The sequence below is a fragment of the Grus americana genome, chromosome 2 (assembly GCF_028858705.1).
Source record: "Grus americana isolate bGruAme1 chromosome 2, bGruAme1.mat, whole genome shotgun sequence".
Taxonomy (NCBI): domain Eukaryota; kingdom Metazoa; phylum Chordata; class Aves; order Gruiformes; family Gruidae; genus Grus; species Grus americana.
This window is the reverse complement of record NC_072853.1, coordinates 39739392-39757395: the sequence shown is the minus strand read 5'-3', so window position 1 is coordinate 39757395 and position 18004 is coordinate 39739392. Positions and strand designations below refer to the sequence as shown.

Here is an 18004-nt window from a genome sequence, read left to right as displayed (position 1 = left end):
ACAAGGAACGCCGCCACCCCCAGAAAGCCACAGGCCGGGCTGGTGCGACTAGAAAAGTTTTATTTATGTAATGATGTTAATGCGTAAAAAATTAAAAATAATTGTACATTACATTGTGCTTATAGTCAGTAGTAAATTATATTTGCATCGTTTAACAGCAACTTTCTTTTTTTTAGAGGCACTCCTGATATTCTTAGAGAAGAATAATGCACTTAAAGATTTTTACTTTGTTCTGTTGACTGCAGCTCAAAGCTGCCCTACCACCACCCATCATAGCACCACCCCTGCCATTCATTATGCAAATTTCCCAATTATTTTCTGTCATTATTAGCAGCAACCGCAATTGTCACTTACATAGAGTTCCTACCTTCTATGTAACATGTAAACATTAAAAAAATAATTAACATTTCATTAAGAATAACTGCACTTGGTGCTCTAACTTGCTATGCATACACGCTACCATTTAACAGTAGAATCATGATATTTTTGAAGACATTTAGGACTTTATATTCATAGAGTTGGTTTAGTCTAAATGAAGATTAAAAACTCAGCTAAATTTTGTCCATGTGCATATACATACACAATCAAATGAAGTCTCTGAAACATAAACCAGCAACAATTAGAGACTGGTTTCACAGGAAAAGTTTGAATTTTCCCATTCACTCAAACACAGTTCATTCCTTTATGCGGTTTACATTCAATTGAAGGAGCATAAAATTAAGGCAATAACTTTAGTTCTCCACTTTGTAAGTGATTTGGAACTTGAGTTGCACACTTGAATTGCCAGATGCCTGACTACTTAGTTTATTTTCTTATAAATAAGAATTAGCACTTCACTGAACTCCTCTATTTAAGGAGCTTTAATCACATCACAAAATAGTTCTATGTGAGAAAAAAGATACATGAAATCTATGAAAATGTATCTGAAAAATGTTTCTTTAAATTTAGGCTCCATATCAAAGATATCTTGAAAGAGAAGAATGAAAATGAACTTGAGAAAATGAGGGAATTGGGGGAGGAGGGGGGATGAGTCCTTGTCAGTTTTGAAAGAATTTTGTATCTGGCACTGACCTTACCACAGCAGAAGAAATTACAACCAACAAGTACTCTATGGGCCTTTCATAGATCTTCCTCTTGCTAATAAAGAACACCTTCCAATGGCTTTTGCAATAATGCAGTATTAATGATAATCTAAAATAAGACATTTATGATTTAACAGGATACTCTCATTTCTCTGCCTTAAGCATACATTAATATAACATCCCAATGTCCTAAAGATTCCAAAATAACTGAAGTTAGCATTTCTAGCTACCTGAGAAACAAAGTATTTGTTTGGATTCATTTATACAAAGATTCATACGGAATGCTTCAACATATAATGCTTAAGCAAAGACCCCTGGCTTATTACAAAACAGAGTTAAAAATTGGGCAAATTAGCAGTTGGTGTACTAACAGAGATTTTAACAAAATGCTGAGTGAAAAGTAAAATAATGTTTTAGATTATTAAATACTGGGGATTGCTGGATGATACTGCTATGTAATGTGAGTAATAGCTTTTACACATGCAGTGTTCATATCTAAATCATGTTCTCAAAAAAAAAAAAAATCTGGTTTCAGGTTTTTTTCATTACCCCTACAGAAATAAAGAGAGCTCAACAGAAATTAAAAATAATTTCTTCCAACACCCAACAGAAGACAGACTGGCGAGTTGCCAATTATTTTTCTGAAAATAAACTAAAGATACCCAGCATCTCCTACGCTGAGGTCCAAGGAGACCTACAAGCACCCTTAAGCCACACCACAGATATTTCTAAAGTTCAGATCCACAAAGGTTAATCTACTTCACCCTCCAAAACAAGTACATACTGCAAACATCTAAGAGCTCTTGACCTCTGTAGTGCGCTACAGCAGGAACTAAAGGTGATCATAATCTGAGTTGCTTATAGCTTGTCCATAGACAGTATCTCTTTGAAGAAAGAAAATCAGAATTTTCAAGGTTGTTTTGACTCTCTTACCAGTTCCTTCGCCTGATTCATCCTGTCCTTTGAAGAACAGGTACACGGTGTTTTCCCTATCTTCCTCTACAAAATTGGACTATGGTCCACACTATGGTGTTAATTAGCACAAAAAGGGAAGCTGTGCAAGCAGCACAAAGATTGACACAAATGTCTCGCTATTGCTGATGAATTTTCAACGTGCTGTTTTCCCTGAGAATCAATCCAAAAAGCAGTCACTTCTCACCCCTTGTAAATTAAGCTTGTAGTCACACTTCCGCAACAAACTAGTCTACCCCATTCATGGTCTGTTCTTTTTTGTATCCTATTGTCTTGAGAAGCCAAGATACGAGAGCGAAGCATAAGGTTCTGGACTGCATTATTACAGATGAGTTGTCTCCAAAGACTTAAGAGGAGCAGTATCAATCTCTGATATCCAACAAACTATTCAGCTTCTTGGCAGGCAAGTTAATCAATTACAAACAGTATTGCAACTATCTAGGATTCATTAATCTCTTCAGACATACGTACTGATAGACTCCAGTTAGCACAAAAGTGCAGTCAATATAAGACTCAGTGCCCTGCAAAGACATACTGGTTTCATTTACAATAATTTCAAGCTTACATGAAAGATTTTGTACTAAACTTATTTCCATTTCCAGTGTTCAAGAATCGATATAATACTGTAATAAGGTTATTCCTGGGCAACCAGAGAAATGCTCTGAAGATAATCTGCAGATGCCATTATAAAGTCAGTCCACTCCTTGGCCAGCTCTTCAATGGAGACTTCCTCCCCCCCATATTCCTGTGGGAGAATGCTGACCGGGAAGTGTTCGGTCAGACTCTGCATGTAGTTATTTCCATGCATATACACCTAAAACAAAATATGAAAAGCATTTACTTGGATATGAACGCTAGACTACTGATTGAAAACAGGCAGCAAAGAAACTCAGTGCAAGAGCTGAAGGCTAAACAAGTGTACTTGTTCATAACAAGCTCCTTAAATAAAGGAGAAACTACCATGTGAGTGAGTTTCCCAAGGTGCTCAAACTCTGTCCTGCTCGGTATCTGATGAAGCATGGACTACGACCCAAGACCTGCATTTTATACAGCTGCGAGCACAGGAGTTGACGCTAAGTACATACTTGTTCCAGACTGGTTTAGTGACACTGATGAAGGTACATACTACATCTGGACAGCTGAAGTGAGCTAAACCATGGGAAGACTGGGGTTTGGTCTTGTCATGATAGATAGCATGTACTTGCTTTTCAGTCATTTCCAAGAAAATAACAGTGTTTGGCTCCTGGCCATTACTATCTAGACCTGCCACATGTACTTAAAAACAACATTATGTAGTATGTGTGGTGGTTCAGACAGGTGCCAAGGAGGAAATTTAAAAGAATCTATATCTCACTCCTTATGTTTCAGTTCCAACTGAAATTAGATCCTGGACTACTCCTCCACTTTAACCCCTGTAACACTGTAGGTTTGGTCCTTCTCTTCTTGCTTTATTGTAGCTATTTTGAAGTCGTCTTCATTAATTCCAGTCAGACACTTTTATAGGCCTCGTATTAACACTCGACAAGAATTTTCTGCACTTATTATTACAGAAAGACTACAAGAATATGCACTCAACAGGTAGCTGGCTGCCTTTTATCTAACACTTCCTCGTCAGTAAGAATATGAATGAATAGTAATTATTCCTATGAAGGTATGGGGAACTGGCCCTTAGAGGGGTTTTTTCAGATCATACCTGTAACTTTAAGCCAGGAGACAAGCCAATCTGCTTCTGTTCATTCCATGAACTGGAATATCTGGTTTGTTTTCTTTTAGGCCTTTACTGTCCATCTGCCCTCTTTTCTGCTTTTTTGAGTTCTAGCCCAAGATATTCTGAGCTGGATCAGGTGACAGGAGCTTTTTTCACAGGCATTAATGTGAGAGAAGAAGGGCGACAGCATCAGGCTCCTAGAACATATTCACTTTCTTTATCATCTTTTGAGAGTGAGGGACTGCACAAGGCTGGCAAAAACAATCTTGCCCCTCTCCCATAACAAAACACACATGCTAGCAAATAACAATGACTGGCACGTGACTGGCAAATAACAACTAACAGTGACCAGAAAAATCTGGATCTACTGTCCTGGAGTGCAGTGGTTACTGCAAATGTACAAGATCCACGTGCTGAGACAAGGAGGCTTCAGGGTGGGAATACAATAGGCAGGGCTGCTTATTTTGTACTTTACTCCTGCTGTTAACACTTCACAGTACTTCCTTTTGTGCCAGCTGAAACCTGCAATATTCTTCCTATGGTACAATAAACCTGAATTCTTGGCATGCTTTTGCATTCGAATACAAACAGGGTTTTCAGATTTAAAACTGTGAAACAATTTAAAATAACTAAGAAGCTATTTGGAAAAAAAAAAAAATTGAACTTAAGCCTGACCTATTTTTGATGCATAAATGCCTCTGCAGGTCTTTCAGAACTAAAAAGTTGTCTTCTACTAATTCTGCACAACTTGGAGCATAACATCACTGCTCAGTGACAGTTTCTCACTGTCATTTATAGGCAGAGTGCTGGGAGATCCAGGACCTATTTCTTCCTAGATTTGCAGAAAAATTCCTGTATGACCTCAAGGAAATTATTTAACCTCATGGTGTCACAGTGGTTTTTATCTTTAGACTGGTGATAACAGCAACCACTTGCAACTCTCACGTTATTGATAACTGCAAATGCTTTACAATTAGATTCTGGAGGCCTGCATGGCACTAACACACAAAAATGATTTATGCTCTTCAGTGCTCAGGAGTACAAGATCCTAAGGGAGGTGCCACAGTTTGTCACATAAGGGTTTTGTGGCAGAAAGAAATATTTGTGTGCACTCACCCGTTCCTTTATTTTTTCAGTGAGAAAAGGCTTAATTAGAGCGAAGACTGGGTGGAAGAATAAAGGCTCATTAATCAAGTGGATACCTCGAACTTTTAGTGGAAAGGAATCCTGTCAAAATAGATGAAAAACAGCATAAGAAAAATAAATTATTATTGAAAAGATTCTATTGTTAAGGACAAGCCTGTGAAAACTATCTAGTGCATAGGTTAGAGTATTCCTCCCGACCTTGCCCAATCCTGCACTTTGTAGTGTTCTTAATTTACACTGCCCCAACAGCACTTAGAAAAAAAATCACATCTTGTTCCTCCCATTAGAAGGAAAAAAAAAATTAAAAAAAAAAAAAAATCAGTATGAGGAGAGGCTGACTAGTGAAAAACTCAACCAACAAAAAATCCAAAACCAAACAAAAAACCCCCCAAACAACAACAAAAAAAAACCCCAAAACAAAACAAAAAAGAAAACCCTCACCAAATTGCGCATAAGTATGAATGTACACAAAGCTCAGCCTTTCCTCAGTGGTACAATTCTTCACAACAGAAATTCTGCTGGTAATTTATCAAAAAGCTATCTAGCCATGTGCTTTCATTGGCAATTCACAACCTGAAGGATAATACATAAAGATATCTAAATATAAACCACTGAAGCTACTAGTTTTAAGTTAAATAAATTATAATTTAGAGACAAGCTTTGAAATTACTGGGAATTTGCCCAAGCCAGAAATTCAGCTTTACAACAAGATTACTGTCATAATGAAAATAAAATTTTTATCTGCTATACAGCCTTTATAATATGAAATACTTCTACTTGCATTCAAGATTTATTTAGAAGTTCCAGACCTTTGAAAGTTAAAAGAAAATAAGGCAGTGCTCAAAGACAGCGTTATGCAATGGGAAAGTACAGCTTCCATTCATATCCCACCTGACACTACCTCTGCAACAAGAGGTTTTCTGCTTATAGAAATGGTACTTCTCACAAACATTTCTCCACACTAGTAGAGTAGCTCTTCACACATTATTTCATGCACTCTTCTATGGATAAAAAAACCCTCAAACCCCACACATTTCTTAAGTGCAACTCTTTTTAGATTTTAATGTATGATAAAGACCTTAAAACTATCAGATTACAGGTTTACTGCATGTTATTATGTTATCATATACTTAAAGTCTACTATCATATTTTTCATAAAACAATTTGGTTTTGCCTGGCGTAACAGATTTTTCAAGATGATGTCACTTACTAATCTTACTATGCTTTCCATTCCTTAGTATATATTTCCTTCCTATTAACTTCTGTTCAGCATAGTAATTTGCAAGATGTATTGCTTAAGGAAAACACAGAGTTGAAACTAAGGTGCCTTAATTTTTATTTATAAGCATATTGAACAAACACTAAGACAATCTCTGGGTGGAATACATGAGCCCAGTCAAAGTGATGAAAGGAATCTGAAAAACTGAGTTAAACTTATTTCTCTTCTTAGAAAAGAACACTGGAAACACACAAATATTTTTTCTATCTTTTTTCAATAGCTGTAATAAATATTTAGAAGCTTGAAAACCATGCAACAAATCTGAAATAGGTCAAGAAGGAAACATCACATTCGAAGAATTTCCCTGTTCAGGATAATTGCTTAAAAACTTTAGATGTAATTGCAATCCTATTCTACCTCCTTTCTGCTCTATTTCAAGGTTAAAAAATTACTAGCAACCTGTTTACTACCTCAGAAATCAACTGAAACACCTCTCACATGTCCTCCTCTCATGACATCTGGCCCAGGATTGTATGAACATCAAGAGTTCTTATTCTAGATGTGAAAAGTTGGGAATACCTGCTGGTTTAACTGAAGTTTTACAGCAGATAACAAAAGCTGAAGTTCTGATGATACCAGTTCAATGACTAAGCTTTGATTGACCCTCCGATATGAACCTTACCAAATCAGAGCATGAGATTATGTCCCTGGCTCGTTTCCACATCACAGGCTAACAGTTTTATTATTACTGATTTGCAGCTTAACTTCTGAAGGAAAATGCAATTATAAGACTACACTGTAGCTTGCCTGTCAATTCTCTGTCCCCTTCTGTTTTCCCCTCTCAAATTCATTTAGCAAATTTCAACCAAATTTGACAGAAAGGAACAAATCTTAAAGACAGTAAAGACTGCAAGTTTTGTGAAAAATAGGTGAGGTAGCAGCGAGTTGCACAAAATAAGGGCAGGGGGGTGGGGGTGGCAAAAAGCCAGCAGATCATAAAGATTATACATTCTGTTGGTAGTAGATGGATGGTCACATAGCATCATCCATACTGGTAACAAGTTAGTACTGTCTTGGTTTTAACTCTTAGCATGTGCTATTTCTTATGTTCTCTGAGCCTCAGGGAAAAATAAAAGCTTTGAATGTTGAGTTAATGCACAAAAGAAGAGAGATGAAATGGGATAAAGAACACAGATCCTTACAAAACTGGGCTTCATCTGCTCTTACATTCATGAAATTCTTGTGTTGTAACAGATCAGTGGAGTTCTTAGAAAACATCAGAGGTTAAAGGACATTTACTGCTATACAAGAACATACTTCAAGTCAAATTAAGCACAAAATATGCCTGAACTATCTGACTTTTAATGGATTTAAGATTTTGTTCTTTCAAGCTGCATAGACTCTTAAGGAGAATTTACCATAGCTGAAAAATTTACCAACAGATGAAAAATTGGGAGTTACAGCATTGAAGAAGCATAAAGCAGTATGTCATACTTACTGTGAGCACAGCAGCAATTTTCTTGGCCACTGCTGGACTGATTTGAAATGCATGAGCAAATCGCCACCCTTGAAGATCAAAGATAGCCTTGACTCCATTCCGCTGAGTCTCAATCTCCTTTACAATGAGTTCAGATGTGATGAGACTTACACGAAACACATCATATGCTGTAAATAACTTGGGATCCCATTGTCCTGAAGAGTAAATACATTGCACTGCATTACCACAAGGATACCACATACACCTATACTTTTGCTTGCTACTGCTTCTAATGTGCTTCTCAGGAACAAGAAGTAACCAACAATATCAAAGGTCCCAAAATAAACAGATTTGCAAGTACAGAAGTTATTTTGTGTGCTTGCTCCATCACTCATCTGTTAAAGTCTTTTTGTAGATGGTACCACCTAATGGTAGATAGTTGTAGATGCCACCTAATGGAGTATGTTCTACCTATGGCTGTAGCCTCCAGTACAAGATTTTGACAGGAACAGCTTAATTCATTAACAGTCCTGCCAGCAGAAACTACAGATCATCAATCCAATCAATTAATGTAATTTTTCTTCAGTACAGTAATTCTGCCAAGATTCAGTGAATCCCACTTGTTTTTCTGAGGCCTGAGCAAAGAATTGCATGGGATGAGCCTTAACCCTAGATGAAAGCTTCAGAGAGCACAACTTCCTACTAGACCAGCTGATAATAAAACAATTCTTTGAAATCTGGCAAAAATAATGTCTCTGTCCAAAACAAGCACAAAGAAATATGGTAACATGTGATCATTTAACTATATCTTTTTTTAAAAGACTTTTAGGAGTGCATCAAACCAAGGATCTTCAGAGTGTTGTTAGATAGGGCTCTTTGGCTACATGTAAATGGTGAAAACCCAGTGAACTTCTTATCCACATCTAAACTGAACGTTGGTACAAAACTAAGCGCACACTTTTTTCTGTTCTCCCCCATCCGTGCTGCATCTGCACGAGTACTACAGTCTTAGGACATGGCTTTGAAAATTTGCATGGAAACAAATAATTGTTGGGACACTCAGACCCAAATAACCACATATTCTTACAAGTTTTAGGCTTTTAAGACTTCTTTTGATGCAGACAAGAATTCCACTAAGAAGAGAATAAGGTCTTCATAAAGGACGATATAGCTTTAGCCATGCCAGTATACGAGTCAAATGATGTAACTGTTAGAGCTCAATAAAGTCGCCTTTATAGTAATGTAAAGTTATTTCTAGCAGGGAACATAAATATGTCCTTTCTAGTTAAGACATTCTGATATTATATAATTTCATCAACCTTTGGTGTTGTACCTATAAAATACTTCTATTTTGCCACTGAAATTGTGATAATTAAAAAAAAAATCCCACAAAACAAAGCAAACAAAAACCCCCACAAAATAAAACAAAAACATCAGTGCCAGAGCCAGGTGTGAAACAGGTCCAAGCAATTTTGTCACTCACCAATTCTGTATATTAGGACTTTGCTTCCATGTGGATCCCTTGATCTGAGGACTCCATGATAGCCGGCATGCAGAAGGCCAAGAACAGAAGATGGCTGTAAATCCGCACTTACTTCTGGGCATTCAATTCTCCACTTCTGGTAATTCTTCAGTAACTGGAAAAAAATAACCGTAGATGTCAGATAAGCATCAGGTATTGTATGAAGAATACAGTGAAAAAGATGTTTTCAACATGTGTTCATAGTCAGGTTTAAGTCATTAAATTAGCTATAATTTCATTGTATATTTTAAGCAAATGCCTCCTAGAAGCAGAAGGTTGCTATACTGGATCAAATAAATGTTCTTATGATGAATTTAGAACCCTGTCAAATTGTTAATGGACTGCAGCTGTCATTTTGTGCCAGAAAACAAAACTGGAATACGTAGAAAAAGCCCGTAGTTTCTATGTAAAATACATCTAAACCCCAGTTTTCTTACACAGGTTACCTTTAAGGTTATTCAGTTTGATACTGCACCAGACTAATTCAGGATTTTTTGAATTTAGACATGCAAAATTTTACAGAGGAACATTCTCTTTCACCCACTCCCCCTTCCCTGCCATCGCAAAGTATGGGCCCGTTTCGTACACACAGCCATTAATACTTCTAGTTTACTATTTGAAACAGTTTTGATCATCAGCATATCAAAAGAACATTTTCAAAGTCCCTCCTACCCTTCTGAAATGGCAAAATATAACAATGCAGTGGGTCCACTACCCATTAGACAATTTCTAAGAGATCCTGTCCGCTTTCTGGGACATGATCACCTGGGTCCCTAAGGCTGGAAGGCAGCCTCATGAACTTGGATGTCTAAGGCAGAGGAAGGGCTGCGTGTTGAAAGGTGATGGCCTAACTGAGGAGGAGTCAGTTAAAGGTGTTCCTTTCTGAGGTAACATCTATGTAGAGGAATTACAGGTGATATTGTGGAAGGTCATCTTAGAGATGCATCATGAAAAATTAAGTTGGTGATGCAGTACTTCTAATTTCCAAGTCTAATTACTGTTTCTCCTTTAATATTAATTAGAAGGTGGTGGTGGAGAAAATGAACTGCTATGCCCAGCAACTAAAATTTATTTAAGATATTTTGCATAGGTAAGTGGGAAGCTATGCAAGCCTATCTTCTAAAAAGCTGCTTCTCAATTCATCGACTAAATTCTGCCCCGTGCCAAGTTCTCTTAGCACTGAGTTTGGAGGGTAGAGGGATAGCTATGGCAAGTAATTTTTTTGCATTAAAATTTCTTAAATAGCTACAGTTTAGACTTCTACCCCGAGACCTTCAAAGGAGCTAAAAGAATCAGGATTTTTCAGTACCTCGTTTCACAACAAACTGAAATGTAGGTTTAAATCTTAAAGGTAGAACACAGGCTAGCCTTTCAAATTACAAACCCAATCTGATCCTCAGCACAGTTTCACAAATTAAATGTGTTCACCACAACGAAAGCATCAACCAACAGTCTTTTTTTTGTTAATTTGTATTAACAGAAATTAATTTTTATTCATTTCTCATTTACTCCGTATTTCACAACAGAAATATTAAAGTTAAACCAACTGTCAGCTCCAACTAATAAAACATAACTGTAAACAAACTACAAATGTCTTGTATCTATGCAAGTATCATTTTCTTCACCATTTTCATAGAAAGATTGGTGAGAAGGAACCTCAGTGGATACTAATTCATCCCTTGGAACACTGCAGGATCAGCAAAGCTTACCTACAGACTCTTAGAGGGAGACCTGAGGCTTACCATCCTGTACCTCACAGCATTATTATATTAGACAATTAGTCTTGTTTCTTACCCTTCCCTCTACTTTCAAGTTTCTTGTATCATTTTACAAAAAACACACTTTTTACTTCAACTTAAGGCTTTTCTGCTGATAAAGGTCTTGAATTATTTTTAAGGTGTCTCAAATGAGTTGTCATGAGGAAACTATTTATAAGGCATTACTGTTTGTCAGCAGAATTTACTTACAAATAGATGATATACTGATCAAAAATTACATATATCCTTCATGGAAATAGCACCTATAAATATGTATTTAGGTACAAAAATGAAAAAGTTCATCTGCCACACTAGAATCCCATTTGATTTGGCAATGAGAAAGTTGATAAAAGCCTCATCCTAAACCATACACCATAGAAAGAAACATTTAACCATTAGGAGAATTTTACTAGAAGCCTCTTGACTGCATTAAATCAGTTCTAATCTAGGCTAACTTAAACAAAGAAAAAAGGTTGAGAGGGGAGGGAGTAGGGAAAGTAAGTTAATTTGTGGAATAGCAATTCAGTATGATTGCAAAGACAGGCCTGATGAGGTACTCTAATTATCTCACTCTGTTAGTGCATGACTCTCTACAAAGGGCACTGCTTGAGCAATCCCAACCACTTTGTGCCAAGCAGGCAGCACTGTCAACATAGTATGTTCTTTTCCTTGGACTTTCCAATACAGACACTTAAACAGCAGCCAAATATAAAAACACCCTCAAAACAACTATGGAAACATCTGTAACTTTGTCACTTCTCCCTTTTCTTCTAAAATCTGTTGTACCACAACTTAATGAACCTAATTAACAATTACATAAATATTTTAAACATCTGTTTGAAGAGCTGCCTGCCAAAACCAAGATGAAAATAAAAATGATACATGCATTCAATACCCTTAATAATCCTATCTTGACAGTACAGTTAGTTTCTCATTTTCATGAATATTTACATTTTCCAAGTTGGAAACAAGGATTTAAATTCTGGACCTTGGGAGAAAGGGAATGGTGTTTGCAGCCTGTGACACACTCAAAATCCTTATGGAAGACATAATTTACCTACTGGCAAGTCCACTAGGGAGTAAATATATGGTTGGAATACTTCTGACACCTTCCATGATTTGGGCAAGTGGTACACCTTTTAGACACATAAGATGGCTAAGCTCCAAACATACTTCCCTTGGCCAGAAAGCCATGAAGTACTGAAGAGTTCTCAGATTTTGAAAACCTAATTTAATTACTTGAAATGATTTAGAGTTGAAGTAAAGGTTAGCATTAGATAATCTTCCACAGCATCTACAGCTAGTGAGGGGACATATTCTGTAAATTTTTACTTATGTAAACAATCCCTTTCTTAGTGGCTGGACATACTGAAGTCACACACAGCTACTTACATGAGTAATCCTTAAACATACAACAAAATTCAGAAGCTAGCAGTGAGTACCTACAGTTTTACTTTATTTTGAAAATGTCTATATTAACCTCGTTTAAACACAGAAATTCACATGAAATATTTAAAAATAATTTCTTTTTTTTTTTTAAAGACAGCAAGGAAAAACATAAATATCATCTATAACAATCAGTCTGGGTATAGAAGATGAAACAACCTGGTATCAAGAAAAACAGAAGCATTCATTACATAGTATAAAAAACGGCTCATGTACTTATAACACAAGAAAAACATCTCAATGTATAATTATCTGTGTTTACAAACTGAATAACCTACTTAGCATCTGCTCAGAATCTGAAAATAGATGCAAGATAACTTGATAAATTGGGAAAGCTGGATGAAAAAACTCCAGTGTCTGGAGTTAAGCATTAATTTAGAGGTTTTTTTCCCCAAGGTCTGTTGGGGATAGTTCCAGATTTCTGAACATCAGAGGTGATAAAGTTACTGATTAATCCAAGATTCATGTGCTACAAAACAAAGAAAAGTGAACTTAGTACTTTACTTAGAATTAAAAGAACTAGAAAACAATGTGCTTGTTACACAAACCAATGTATTTGTATATGTAAATTAATTATTTTTTCTTGATCAGCAACTATTTATTCACATTAACAAGGATGCTAGACAGAACTACTGTGTCAGCAGTTGTACCAATGCATATGATGTTTTCTATTGGCAATCTCTGGAGGAGAAACCAACAGCTCAAACTTTAGAATATAAACATGTATATATAGAGACATAAACACACACCTTTGTACATATATATATATTTATATATGTGTATATACCTACACACAGAATTTAAACATATGGTATACACAAAGAATTTTAAAATATTTTATAGAGACATAGAACTTCCCCAATTCCACATGCATTACCTCTTTGCAAGTTGCAAGAAGACTGGCACATGCGTCGAGATATTTGGCTTAGCACAAAGGGAAGACTGGCTGACTGATTTCAGTGTTTCCTCAACAGTCAGCCCAGAGCACCTAACAGGGGCTCTTCCACCATTTTTGAGGAATCCCTCTGAACATCGTAGTTATTCTAAGCAACTTATTTGCACTACAACACATTAGGAAGTCTCGATTCCTCCGCAAGTCAAATGGAGAGCAAACACAAATTCTGACTATATACCTTTGTATCAACAAGAACTCCTAAATAGACCCTAGATATTTAAGACAGTTTGAGTGCCATAAAAATGATGCTTATAAAAGTCTAAGTGGTGTGTTATAAAAACATCCCTTGGCACAGAGTGTTAATGTTGCATTTCTACTGAATTTAAAGATTTTCATTCTTTTTTCCAGAGTATAATCTATTTCAAGTACCAAAAGACAGTATCCGCAAGTCACTGAGAATTAGTCTCACACAAGGGTTGTTGGATGTAAGGCAAGGACATAATAAAACACACTAGGCAACAAGATTTATGGAGGAAAGAAGATGCTGGTTCTCCAGATTTTACATATTACTACTGAGTCCAAGTGACACTGGTTTGATCACAACAATGAAGTCAAACATACACACGTAGCTAGTACATTAAAAAAAGGGATATGTAAACCCATTGCTTTAGCATAATTAATGGTGACCCACGGCCCTGCTTCTCAGTTTACAGCATATATAGTAGGTAGGTGTATCTGCACAAATTAATGAGCAAACAACATGCTCAGCTCAGATATGAATTTATATCCCGACTGAAATCTTTTGCAGCATTAGCACCTCATCCATACAGGTATTTCTAACAGGGATTACAAAGGCACAGCAGATGCTGTAATGATGTAACACTGTTCCTTCTCAGTGTTAATGTTTGGCAGGTAGGTAGGTATTTTCTAGAAGTCTCACAGCACAAGAAAATTTCGTATTTACTTATTGAAGGTTTGTTGTGTTGTTTGACAGTTATTGTTAGTCTGTGTCAAAGGACTTTCTGTTCATTCCTAGAGACAAATCTCTGCCAGTAATTCATGCACACTGACTTAACAGTTTCTTACCAGTAACATTCATGCATTTGAAATCCTTTTGTGGAAGCTACCTGCTTAACTTCACCTCTTCTTCTGGTGCCTGTATTAAAATGGTTCAGGTTCATGAATATATCTCCAGCCACTTTCTAAGATAAGGCATTGGGCGAAGTTTAATCCTTCCTGTGATGCAAAATGCAGAAAAAGAATTCTCTTCTAACTTGAGAATAGTCTGTTGCTAAGCTTAATTGAATGATCATTAGCTTTAAAAATTACAAACAGTTCTAGCTTGTCTTCAAGTTCTTCAGTTCCAGCTACCTGTTTCAGTGGTGGATATTCTTCTAGCATGATATATATCAATACATCAGTACTTGAAAGCAAGTCTGGAATTGCCATTGGAAAAAAGTAAAAGATTGCTGTTGGAATGAGTCATCAAAAAAGATTCAGAAATGGAGTATCTTGCCACAAGCTACCTGATTGTTCTTTTCTGAAGCATTTCCAAATGTTGATAAACTGAAATGAAATAAACCTGTGTCAGTATTAACCAGGGATGCATCAATAAACAGTCTGGTCAGGTGCCAGGCTCTTGATTCATATTTAAGGCTAAGTATAAGCCCATACTAAGAAAGATGCTTGACGACCTTTGGTTATCAGTATTGACAGAGCCACACACTTGGATTATCCCTTAGCTGTACGCATTCGTACAGAGGAGCCCAGTGGGCAAAAAGGGACTGTACCAGCCTGAACTCCAAACTGAGAGGCAACATCAAACCAGGATGGGAGGGAGCAGCTACTGTCTGGACTGATGGCAGGAGGGCTCTGTCTGGGATGAAGTACTAACATAACCTCTGCATGAGGTCAGACTTGGGTAAGATGAATATACATCTTATGACCACCACAGATTTTTGCACAATAATTCTCTTGAGCCTTAGTACATCAATTGCAGATAAACACATTCCTTTAAAAAAAAAGAAAAAAAAAAGTGCTTCTTTTCTTCTTCCCATGCTGTAAGAGGACTAATCTAGAAATCAGTGTCAGCTGTTGTGTGGAAGATTAAGTATGAGTAGCTACAGCATTTGGAGACCTGAAATTCTAGATGGAAAGATTAAACAGAGGTGGTTTTTGAACAGCAGAATCTCTTAGTTCAATGAAGGGTCCAAACAAGAAATTTAGAAACAGCAGCCTGTGGAGACCCAGAAATTCTAAAGAGATTCTAAAAAGACTTAATTTTTCCAAAGCAGGTCCCCAGCCCTAGAGGGCTGATTCTCAAGAAGAGTATAGGAAACGTGCTACTTCATAGACTCTATTTCGAAATGTAGCCTGGATTCCACACTCTTGAAGATTAATCCTACCTATAACACATCTCACAATCACAAGAAAATGCAGAAGCATATGGGCCAAATTCTGAAGTGCCACTATCCTGTCTATAGGATTATCAATAGCAACCAACTGCAATGCAATTAGAAGTGGATATTTAGGAGTGTGTATTGCCTTCATTGAGCCCTACTTTTTGGAACCAAGGAATATAGGAAGATAAAATGGCTTTTGTTGGGAAAGAAAAAAAGGCACGGTCCTACAATTCTTTGTATCAGAACTATGCACTAACAATCTCATGAACTTCAAGCTAAAGTAAGATCCATAAATATCCTAAGGAATCTGACTTGACTTGCTAGTTCTTCTGCTGAGGAGGAAAGGTTTAAAGCTGTGACACAAATCTCATGAGCCAAATGAAAAGAACACAAAATATGATTTTTAAAGCTATTTATGATTAAGGGCTTAATTCAATTTCTCACATTCTTTTTTTAGCTACCCTGATCCTGCAATATATCCATATGCAAACAATCTTCTCTTATAATGACTAAACTTGGAACATCTACAGTACAGAGAAGTCAGAAACTAAAAGGTGAGGTCTGTTGGGCAACGCTATGTCATCAACATCAAATTCCACTGAAACACAGCTTCCAGTTGGCACAAGTTAATAAATGCTTTTGCCCTGGGAAGATTTCTACTTTCTGTTCTGAAGGATTAGTGGTTGTCAATCTTTCTGTAAAAAAAAGAAACAATTAATAACAATTTGTACCTCTGGATATTAAATATACACATGCATTGTCTGGAAACAGCCGGGAAAGTACCAAAACTTATGAAAGCCTGAAAGGAGTGTTGTAAATGACTAAACTCCAAGAGAAAATAAGTTTTTACTCATAGCTTTATGTTAATTATAAATCTGTAGTGAAGCTAGTATCATTGCTAGTAAGAAGTAACCTAAGCCTGATGAGCATGAGGATGTCCTCTGAAAGATACTGTGTCCTGATGAGAGTTGTGACCTTACCACACTTATTGTAACCCCTACATTACGTGACTGTTACCACACTTAACATAACTTTATGTTACCTCACCCAGACCACACAAAGCCAGCCGCGATACCACACGTTTATACGGCACCACGCTGAAGACACGTGTGACAAGCAATTAGTTACACCCTGAAACTCCTTGCTTGGCCTTGGCCGACCCACCCGACACCCGCACCCTCTGGCTCCGTCCGCCCCCAGCAACAGCCCCCACCTGCTTCTCGATCCCCCAACCTACCCGCCGCCACCGTGCCCCGGCATCCCCCTGGGCCTAGGGCAGGGTCCCCGGACGCGGCGGGACCGCGGGGTACGAGGCCCGGTGGGCCTACGGGACCCTGCCCGCCAGCGGGCGGCTGGGACGCCCTCGGGCCGGTCCGGCTGGCTAAGAGCCGCCGCGGGGTTCCCCACGCAAAGGGAGAGGCCGCCGCCCCCTCCTCACCCTCAGCGGCCGGCGGGAGCCCGCCAGCCCCGCGGGGGACCAACGGCGGCAGCACCTGCTTCCCTAAGCCCTCCTTACCCTCCAGGCCAGGTCCAGGTGGAAGTCTCGGGCGCGCAGGAACCTCACCAGGAAGGAGTCGGAGAGGGGCTGTGGCCAGTACTGGCCGGCTTCTGCCTCCGCCCGCCGCCGCAGCTCGGCGATAGCGCTGCGCACCCGCGACGAGTGGTCGGGCAGGTCGTTGAGGCGCGCCGCGGCCGGAGGCCCCTGCGACATCCCGCCACCGGCCGGCTCTAAGGCAACGACCGCGCTCAGCCCCGCCGCCTCGCTGGTCCCATTGGAAACCAAATCGCGGCGGAGCCCTGTCGGGCTGCCTCCGCCCCCGGCGGGGCTTAACCCCTGAGCACCCTCCCGGGACCGACGGGGAAAGGGGAGGAGGCAGGTGTGCCGCGTCCCCAGCCGGCCCGGCTGCGACGGTTCATCTTTTGGGGTCGTTTCTTCACTTTTATGGACTTTGCCAGTGTTTAGAATATAGACCCATCTCTTGTTTTTCGCTCGCATTTCCAAAAAGGCCCCCCCCCGGCAGGGAGACCCCGCGGCCATGGTGTCCGGGCGGGGGCAGGGGGTGCCGCACCGCCCGCCGGTCATCCCGGTCCGCTGCAAACCGCTCAGCACGGTGGCCTGCCCTTCGGGGGAAAATAAACCATCTTCGGGTATTAGCAAAGAGCTGCAATTTCAGTGCAGCTGGGAACGCTGTGCAAAGGAGAGATGAGTGTGGGTGGAAAACGGCCTTAGAGCACCTAATCATTAACGTGAATATGCAGTAATAGAAATACGTCCACTCTGCCTGGAGAAAGGATGGTGAAATGGAATTCAACTTTAGTCCAACCGTGCTGCCCAGCAGTGAGTTCAATTATAGATGGTGAAGAGTTCATTGCTGCTA

General features: G+C 38.8%; 1 protein-coding gene across 2 annotated transcripts; it reads right to left on the bottom strand.

Annotated features, from left to right (window-relative positions):
• Positions 1-40: 40 nt before the first annotated feature.
• TTPA (alpha tocopherol transfer protein) lies at positions 41-17777 on the bottom strand. Of its 2 annotated transcripts, XR_008575660.1 has the most exons (6): positions 17143-17777; positions 9088-9241; positions 7626-7819; positions 4879-4989; positions 3748-3908; positions 2732-2868 (listed from the first exon to the last, which is right to left on the bottom strand). XR_008575660.1 is itself a non-coding variant. In XM_054814674.1 (5 exons), exons 1-5 carry the CDS (start codon positions 17707-17709, stop codon positions 2689-2691), a joined length of 1206 nt encoding a protein of 401 aa, XP_054670649.1. In that variant the 5' UTR covers positions 17710-17771; the 3' UTR covers positions 41-2688. The 2 variants fall into 2 exon arrangements, 1 of the variants encoding a protein (XP_054670649.1); XM_054814674.1 differs by lacking the exon at positions 3748-3908 and having other exon boundaries at positions 41-2868; positions 17143-17771.
• Between the last annotated feature and the right edge of the window lie 227 nt (positions 17778-18004).

What these genes read in the sequence shown, in the direction of transcription:
- TTPA (XM_054814674.1), bottom strand. Translation starts at nt 17,709, where the DNA reads ATGACCGGCGGGCGGTGCGGCACCCCCTGCCCCCGCCCGGACACCATG. An exon ending in ACCTGGACCTGGCCTGGAGG is followed by an intron (nt 9,242 to 17,142) that starts GTAAGGAGGGCT and finishes ATTTTTTTCCAG; the next exon opens with TTACTGAAGAATTACCAGAA. An exon ending in AGTCCTAATATACAGAATTG is followed by an intron (nt 7,820 to 9,087) that starts GTGAGTGACAAA and finishes TTTACTCTTCAG; the next exon opens with GACAATGGGATCCCAAGTTA.